Source organism: Ceratotherium simum, chromosome 16, assembly GCF_057802395.1.
Source record: "Ceratotherium simum simum isolate JZ-2026a chromosome 16, ASM5780239v1, whole genome shotgun sequence".
In the NCBI taxonomy this organism is placed as follows: domain Eukaryota; kingdom Metazoa; phylum Chordata; class Mammalia; order Perissodactyla; family Rhinocerotidae; genus Ceratotherium; species Ceratotherium simum.
Genome location: NC_141915.1, coordinates 41,065,989 through 41,074,977, shown reverse-complemented (window position 1 = coordinate 41,074,977; position 8,989 = coordinate 41,065,989). Strand labels below are relative to the sequence as shown.

General features: G+C 60.3%; 1 protein-coding gene across 2 annotated transcripts; it reads left to right on the top strand.

Moving 5' to 3' along the window:
* Nucleotides 1-922: 922 nt before the first annotated feature.
* On the top strand, nt 923-8,561 carry LOC101406566 (keratin, type I cytoskeletal 42). 2 transcript variants are annotated; one of them, XM_004434490.3, is made up of 8 exons: nt 1,113-1,595; nt 4,225-4,307; nt 4,430-4,586; nt 5,668-5,829; nt 6,418-6,543; nt 6,807-7,027; nt 8,087-8,136; nt 8,259-8,561. In XM_004434490.3, the coding sequence occupies exons 1-8, from the start codon at nt 1,131-1,133 to the stop codon at nt 8,354-8,356; spliced, it is 1,362 nt and encodes a 453-aa protein (XP_004434547.2). In that variant the 5' UTR covers nt 1,113-1,130; the 3' UTR covers nt 8,357-8,561. The 2 variants fall into 2 exon arrangements, with proteins under 2 accessions (XP_087297286.1, XP_004434547.2); XM_087441160.1 differs by lacking the exon at nt 8,087-8,136 and having other exon boundaries at nt 923-1,595; nt 8,227-8,561.
* Nucleotides 8,562-8,989: the final 428 nt, after the last annotated feature.

The window sequence follows — 8,989 nt, the reverse complement described above, 5'->3', positions numbered from 1 at the left end:
CTCCATGCCTGTCCCGCGGGCCCGGCCGCCCCTGGAAGCTCCCCATCGAGACAGGCCCGGCAGACGCCGCTGTCCTGGCAGCGCCTAAATCATTAGCGCCGCCGAGATTAGGCTGGTAATCTCCAGGTTGGGAGGCGGGTGCCAGCCGCCAGGATGTGGGCTCGTGCTCTTGCTCCCGGGGCGGCCCGTCCCCAGGGTGCGGCGCTGACGAGGGGCACCCCGCTACACAGATCCCACGCTTCCCTCGCACCTCCTCTGGGGGCCCCCCGGGGGTGGCTTCCTCAGGTCCTGGGAAATGAGCAAGAGCCGTCACCCTACCCTCTGCTGCTTCCTCCCCCTCAGCCCCAGCTTGACCCCTGTCACCATCTCCCTACATCCCCTCAAAGGACCTGGGAAGCGGGAATCACCCTCATTTTAGGAATGAGCAAACAGCCTTGTGAACTGACTTCCTGAAAGGCTTGGAAACAATCGCTCAGGTCAGCGGCTGTGTCTGTTCTGCTCAGATACGGGGACCCCCCAGCCTGGGGCTGTGTCTCCTCCCACTGACTTGGACTCATCTCAAGAGAGCTGAGGGATCCCTCAGGTCAGAGTCTGATTTCCCCCCTCCCCGGGGCGGGGGGGCTCCCTCAGGGCCACGTTGTACCTGGGGGAGGGTGTTGGCTGGACACTCTCCACCTTTTCCCTGGGGCCCAAGAGTGCTGGGTCGGGGGCAGACAAGCGCCTGGGCTCCAGGCCTGTGGAGCCTTGTTCCAGGTCCTTCCTGACTCCTAGGGCTGGGTTCTCCGGACCCCCCCAAGAATGAGCTCAGCTGCCTAATTGCGTCCAGGATGGAGGATCACCCTGCCCCGGGGCTGCGGCTCCAACACCACTTTTGTTTCTGAACAGACAATGGGCAGCTAAGAGGCCACTGGGTCCAGGCAAGGCTGGGGTGTGGGGGGCTGGGGGTGCACTCAGTGTGTCCAGCCTGAGCCCCAGGCCCTGGGCGGCTGGTACAGAAGCAAATTACATGGCTGGGGTTTTGGCTCTGACTTCAAGGGCCAGGGGCCCAGCCCCCCTTTAGCCTGGCTATAAAGGGCTGCCTGCCCGGGGTCTCTGTCCAGACTGGACCCTGCTCCTGACTTGTGGACACCATGGCTGCCACCACCACCAGCATCCGCCAGTTCTCCACCTCCGGCTCCCTCAAGGGCCTGTGCGCACCCGGCGGGGGTTTCTCTCGGGTGTCCTCCGTCCACGTCGGGGGTGCCTGCCGGGCCCCCAGCTTCCTGGGAGCCGGCAGCCTTGGCAACATGTCAGTCACCTCGTCCCGCTTCTCGGCGGGCTTGGGGGGCAGCTACGGTGGGGGCTACACCTGCAACCTGGGCGGGGGCTTTGGCTCCAGCTTTGGCGTGGCAGACGCCCTGCTGGGGGGCGGTGAGAAGGAGACCATGCAGAACCTCAACGACCGCCTGGCCTCCTACCTGGAGAAGGTGCGCGCCCTGGAGGAGGCCAACGCCGACCTGGAGGTGAAGATCCGCGATTGGTACAAGAAGCAGGGGCCCGGGCCCGCCCGCGACTACAGCCACTACTTCAAGACCATCGAGGAGCTGCGGAGCAAGGTGGGAGCTCCCTGCCTGCTGCCCCCTATCCTTAGGACCTGCTTCCGACGCCCTCCCTCCCAACTTTGGACCTTTGTGAGCATTTCTCCCCTGTCCTAGGTCTCCCTCCTTCCTTCCTTCATTCATCCATTCACGCTCTTACTTGCTCTGGAGCCCAGCCCTGTGCCAGTCCCTGGTCCAGGCCTGGAGGACATCCCAGGCAGGGAGGTTATTGGAGTTCTCCCTTCCCGGGGGAGCGTGGGTGGGGTGGGTGATGGGGGGGGTGGGCAGGGGAGGCTGCAGAACCTTGAAGGCAACAGATGGCATTCCAGGTCTGGGGAACAGCCTGGGCAACGGCAAAGAGCTGGGAAAGAGTTTGGTGTGGCTGCTGGGAGGTGAGGCTGGAGATCTCCTTCTCACTATTCCGTTCCCCTCTGGGTCTGCCCTCCTGCCTGCCTTACCTCCTCCTGGCAGTCCTCCTGGATGGGTGGTACTTGCCTTTATCCCCAGATCTTGGGGGTCCCTTCAACACCTTGAGGTTCAGTCTCTGCCCGGTTCATTGTGCTGGTTTCACTGAGTCTGGCATTTTCTCATGGCTGCTTTTGTTGTGGGTCCTCCTCCTCTCTCCATGATGGTCACTCTGAGAGTCCTTGAGAGGAAGGGCTGTGTCTCTGCTTGCAGACTGAGGTGTCCCTGTGGGAAGGAGCTGTGTCTTCCCATTCAGATTGGAAGCTCGCAAGGAAAGGGATCTCTCTAACTTAATTTGATGGAGAAGACAGTACACACACACACACGCACACACACACACACATGACCTCTAAGAACATGGCCTTGGCATTCTGTACATGTGGCACCTGGGTCTTCTGCACAAACCCTGCCCCTGGTGAGGCTCCTACAGTGCTGCAGCCCCCAAGGCAGGTGAGAAGTTCAAGACCTGAGGGAGCCAGGCCTGGGGGAGGTTGGGGAGGCCCTGGGAGGTTGGGCCTGCTGTTTCCTCGTGTGGAACCAGGCCCGGCTGCACTGAAAGGGGCCTTGCCTGCTCCTGCCTGGGACCTCCACCAGGCGGGGAATCCCCGTGTTTCCCTCAGGAAGCAGAGCTACAGGGAGTGCCAGATCAGACACTGGGCTTGGTCTGGGCAGTGGGGAACCCAGGGGCACCCTGGTGAGTCAACGTGAGCTTCGGGGTCAGCCAGCTCCTCACCACCAGCCCCAGACACCTCACACTAGACCTCCGCCCCTCTGAGTCACGCCCCTTGGGGGTTTTCACAACTGCCCCTCGCTGGGCCCAGTCAGCCGCCTGAGCAGGGAGGTGGGTGGGGGGCTGGTCTGCAGGCCACAGACAGGCCCACTGAGGCCCAGGGATGGTAACAAACTGGCCCTCGGGTTCAGTCTGGATACAGGGCCCGACCCAGGGTCCCTTCACAGAACTTCGGGCCTTGAGTGGGCACTGAGGCCCAGGACGAGCCGTGTGGGGCTGCTTCTGCCTCTTCTGTCTCCTCTTCGGCCTCTACATTTCAGCTCTCAGCCTTAAAGAATTCCAAATTCTCCCCAGCTCATCTGCCCCTCCACCCAGACCTCCATCTGCTTCTCTGGGCAGTGCAGAGGGGCCTCGCTTTCCTCTAGCCCCCGTGGCCCTAGATTGGAGCCTCTCTTGGATGCTTCTCACAATAATAACGACAGCAGCAGTAATAATAACCCATCCTCTGCTCCCTCCAGAGCCCTCCTCCCATGTTCTCATTTTTTTTTTTTTAAAGATTTTATTTTATTTATTTTTTCCCCCCCAAAGCCCCAGTAGATAGTTGTATGTCACAGCTGCACATCCTTCTAGTTGCTGTATGTGGGATGCGGCCTCAGCATGGCCGGAGAAACAGTGCGTCGGTGCACGCCCGGGATCCGAACCCGGGCCGCCAGCAGCGGAGCGCGCGCACTTAACCTCCAAGCCACGGGGCCGGCCCCCCATGTTCTCATTTAAACCTCCCAAATGACCCTGTGGGAAAAGAAAACTTTGCCCTAGGTTTGAGGTGGGGCCAATCACAACCTCATTAATTAATTAATTAAGCACTTAATTAAACAAATGTTTCCTGAGGGCCGACTCTGGGCCAGGCACTGTGTCCAAGGCTGGGGATTCCAAAGAGAATGAGACAGACATGGCCTTATCCCCCTGGAGCTCAGAGTGCAGTGGAGGAGGAAATGACCAAAAAAGTCACAGAAAAGTTGCACTGGGAGAGGTGCTGTGAAAGAGAGGTAGGCAGGGAGGAGGTAAGACAGGGAGCAGGGACCCGACAGAGAATCGAGGAGGGCTTCCTGGAGGAGGTGGCAACTGAGCCTACAGGTGAATTTAGTTGGGGAGGAGGGAGTGAGGTCTAGGCAGCTTGGGCGGTGACCCCATGGTGGGAGAGGTGTGCATATAGGTCCCTCTCCTGGCATTGTGGTTTCCTGTGCCTGGGCATCATGCCCTCACCACTCTGTGAGCTTCCCAGGACCTCAGCTGGGCCCCTGAAATTCCCAGCAAGGTGCTCAGAGGAGGAGACCACTGGTACTCTCATCTCCCTCACTCTGGCCCACTCTCCAAAGGCCCGCAAGAGGGGTGTTCCAGGGCCTTCCTGGGGCTGCCAAGGGGGTTGCTCACCGAGCCCACCGTGTCCCTCAGATCCTGGCGGCTACCATCGACAATGCCAGCTTCGTGCTGCAGATTGACAACGCCCGCCTGGCAGCTGATGACTTCCGCACCAAGTGAGTCCGCTCTGGGGCTGCCCCAGGGGTGGTTGGGCTGGCTCTGCACACCGCAGAGCCCTCTGTGCGTACCAGGGGGTGTCCTTGTGGCACCCCACGGCTCACGCCTCCATCCTTCTCAGGTACGAGACGGAGCTGAACCTGCGTTTGAGCGTGGAGGCCGACATCAACGGCCTGCGCAGAGTGCTGGACGAGCTGACCCTGGCCAGAGCCGACCTGGAGATGCAGATCGAGAACCTCAAGGAGGAGCTTGCCTACCTCCGGAAGAACCACGAGGAGGTAGAGCCAGCTTCCCGCAGGGCCATGCTCTCAATCCAGTTTCCATCTCTGGTGTGCTCTTGGCCTGACCGTGGGAGACCCCCAGGAGACCCTGGGTGAGGCCTGGAGGGCCCTCTCACCGCAAAGATACTTGTTCCTCGAGGCACTGTCCACCACGTGGTGACAGTTAACTGTCTAATAAGCAAATCAATCTAAGAGCACACATGCCAATTATCATAATTAATTATAATAGTGATAGTCATAAGAACAAGGAACATCTGCCCAGCACATTACAAGTGATTTACAGAAATTATCTCAGCTGATACAGCAGCATTGGGAGAAGGGCGCTCTTTCCTACTTTTACTAGGGAAGAAACTGAGGCTCAGAGAGGTTAAGGATTTATCCAGCGCTGCACAGTGGTCTTCCCTCCTGTCTGTCTGACCCATATCCACACCCAGGTCTGACTCCACCACTCTGCCACCTCTCCTGCCTGGTTCCCAGGGACCCCAAGGCTCAACCCAAGGATGGGAATACCAGGCCCTGTAGGGAGACTAATGAGCCTTGCAGCTTCCTTCTCAGCAGACCTCTGGGCTGGCCTGAGCTGGGGGAGCCCACTGAGGGGGCTCCAGTCCCTGAGTAGCAGGAGCCCAGGAAGTCTCCCCCTGGCTTTGAGGCTGGTTATATGAATTACACGCCCCCAGCAATTTAACATTTCCTGAAGCGATCTGGCTCTGCTGATACTGACATGGGGCTGCTCCCCCCTGCTCATGCTATGTGGTTGTCGGTGGGGGAGAAGATGGGGGGTCAGGGCGGTGAGTGAGCTTGTGCTGGCTCATGCCCCACCGTGGTGGGTATTTGCCATCTCTCCTGCCCCAGTACACATTGGGGGTGGACCCCAAGTGTGTGTTGGGGAGATTGTTGATACCCACAGCCCTGCACGTCTGGGACACGATGACATCTGCCTCACCTTCAGGGTGAGGAGCTGTTGGCCTGTCTTTGTCTGTCTGTCATCTGCACCCATCTCCCCAAGGTCGAGAAGGCAGGCCCCAGGGTCTCTCCCCAGGATGGCTCTGGGTGAGCTCCTGCTCTCCTCTCTGCCCAGGAAATGATCGCCCTTCGAAGCCAGGTGGGTGGGGACGTCAATGTGGAGATGGACGCCGCCCCTGGCGTGGACCTGAGCCGCATCCTGAACGAGATGCGCGACCAGTACGAGAAGATAGCGGAGAAGAATCGCAAGGACGCTGAGGACTGGTTCTTCAGCAAGGTGGGTGGCCAGGCGTGAGCAGGTGTGCACAGGTGTGCATACGTGTGCTGCGTGCTGAGTACGGCTGGAAAACTTGTAGACTGACAGACTGTCCCAGCTGGAAGGACCTTTGGAAATGAGTTGGACCAACCCCTCATGTTTGCCCGCAGATTGTGGGGCTCAGAGAGGCCTCAAGTCACACACCCTCACTGTGACTGGGGAACAGATCCAGGTCTCCTCAGCCCCGGCGAGGGCTGTGTGTGTGTGTAGGGATGTGTGTGTTGGATGTATGACTCCCACCCTGAGTAAACACCCCCCGAGCATCTACAGTGCCTGGACAGCGATGGGCACATGAAGGTTACAGCCTGGTGCCTGGCTCTGAGCGGCGCCTGCAGTTCATAAGGGATGCAAATGACCACGAAGCAAGGTGATTCCGCTAAGTTCCAGTGTGGGCACAGAGGCCTCTGTGTGTGGGTGTGTTTGGGGCCCCATAGAGGTCAGGGAGGGGCTGGGGCAGCAGTTCTGGGGGGTCAGGGCTCGGGGCGGCCCTGTCCTCTGCCTCACCCCTGCAAGCCTCCTGCAGCCCCTGCAGCTCACCCTGCCTTGCAGACGGAGGAGCTGAACCGGGAAGTGGCTACCAACACCGAGGCCCTGCAGAGCAGCAGGACGGAGATCACGGAGCTCCGCCGCTCCGTGCAGAACCTGGAGATCGAGCTGCAGTCCCAGCTCAGCATGGTAGGGCCTCCCTCCCCTCCCTGCCCTCTGCCTGTCAGCCCAGCATGGGCCCAGCCTCGTAGACCCCCACTCAGAGAACCAGAGACTCCCCACCCAGCCTGTCACTTCACACTCAGCCACAGGGGCCCCTCTGTGCCACAGTCATCACTCCACCACGCTGCAGAACCCACAACCCCACACAGGTGGTGCCCCTCTCTGGGTGCTCTGCTGTGGGGAAGGGTCCCAGCTCGGTCTCACTCAGCCACCTGCACCTTGGCCCACAGAAAGCATCGCTGGAGGGCAGCCTGGCTGAGACCGAGGCGCGCTACGGGGCCCAGCTGGCCCAGCTGCAGGGGCTCATCAGCAGCATCGAGCAGCAGCTGTGTGAGCTGCGCTGCGATATGGAGCGCCAGAACCACGAGTACCGGATCCTGCTGGACGTGAAGACGCGGCTGGAGCAGGAGATCACCACCTACCGCCGCCTGCTGGAGGGCGAGGACGCCCAGTGAGTGGGGGCCCGGGCACCCGCTCGGGGGGGCTGGGGGCCGCTTCACCCAGGGCGGCACACTTGAGCTGCGGGGACAGCACCCACCAAGGCCAGGAGGAGGCAGAGGTTTGCAGGAGGTGAAACTGAGAACCCTGGCTGGGGTCTGACTGTGAGGAGCGTCGAAGGCCAAATGCATCTGGACTAGAGTGTGTAGGGAATGCGGAGCCGCGGAGGGTTAAGATCCTCAAGATGGCTTAGAACGTTCACTCTCGCTGCAGAGGGAGAAATGGATCCGCGGGTCCAGGGTGGGGTCTGGGAGACCTGTGAAGAGGCTGGAGCAGGGTCAGGCCAGAGAAGTCCTGCTGTAAGTGGCGGGTGGAGGGCAGGGAAAGGGAGGTGGTGCCTGCAGAAGCTATGTTATAGCTAAGAACAGCAGGACTGGAAGCTCGAACGTGGGGGTGAGCGTGGCTCGTGGGCGGGACTCAGTAAATGTTGAGTGAGCACCTGGAGGAGTGGGTAATGATGAGCCTGGGTTTCTGGTTCCAATGACTGTGTGGTCGGTGATGCCATTACCCAGGATGGGATAAGGACCAGGGTGGGTGGTGATCTGGTTTGCAGCTGGGAAGGTTGATGGGGCCCCTGATATAAAGGGGCTGAGAATGTCCTGAAGTCTCCATGCTTAGTCACGCATTCTAGCTTTCTGGTCCCTGACGATGGCGAAGTCCATCTAGAGTCTAACCACAGTATCTCCTGCTTTAATTGAGTTTATTTGTTGAGCCCTTCAGGATATGGAAAACCACTTGCTCAGCTTCTCCTTGTAAATCCCTGGTTAACCACAGTGCCTCCGGGTCTTCCGTTGGCATGTCTTCTCCTTACTCCTGTGCCCTGGGCCTGTGCCCTTTGACCTTTGTGGTTACCCTCCTTTTCCGTGCACTCCCAGCCGTGCTTTCTCTCTGATTGCTGGGACCTCTCTCCCCTTTCCCCGGCCTCCCAGTTGCCCCTCCTCCCAGCAGTGCTCCCAGGGGGCTGGGCTCCTGGCTGGCATCCCCGGGGTGACAGGTCCCCCTCTCCCTACAGCCTGGCCGCCCAGTACTCCTCGTCCCTGGTCTCACAGCCCACTCGGGAAGGTAAGAGCCTGCCCCGTCCTGCCCAGAGGGAGTGGGGAGAGGCTGAGGACCCTTCTGTGTGGGAGACTGGGGGACGGGCTCTGGCCTGAGATTCCCTGTGTCCCCTCCTCCACTGCCCGCAGCCACGGTGAGCAGCCGCCAGGTGCGCACCATCGTGGAGGAAGTCCAGGACGGCAAGGTGGTCTCCACCCGCGAGCAGGTCCACCGCTCCACCCACTGAAGCCCCTTTCCACCTGCGACAGCCCAGCCTTGAAGGTCAAGGGGCAGCCACTGCCGCCAGCTCCCAGCATGCTCCTGCCACGCCCCAAGTGCCCATCTGGGCCCCCACCCAACAGCTGTTGCTTTTCTGTATCTGTTTCCTGCAGCCCCTCACCCAGGGGGCCTCCTGGGTTTGCCCCAGTGACTGCTATTAAAGCTTTGCCAGAAGTTCAGTGCCTTGCGTGCTCTGGTCTGATTCTTGGCTTGGGGTGGGCATGTGGCAGAGGCATTGGAAGAGGGTGGTTTGTGGAGTGTGTGGGTGGTGCTTGTCACTTGCCAACATTTTCTGCCCACCACATCCGGGCCTGGGGCTCCTGGGAGGATGAGAGGGGAGGAGGCAGAAGGATTGAGGGTGAAGGGTTAGGACAGCCCATCAGACTGGGAAAGTTTCTAAGGATCAGCCCCGGGGTCCCCGTGCCCTGTGGCTGGTCCCTGGGAGGGCCCCATAGATCTTCTGGGGAACCATGCCTGTTATAGAGAACTCCCTGCGTCAGCCCGGGGCAGATCTGCGTTCAAGATCAGAGGGAGAGGGGCTAGGCAGGGGGCTTTCAGAAGGGGTGGTCCAGGGCATTGATGGGTGAGCGCTAGTGGCAGC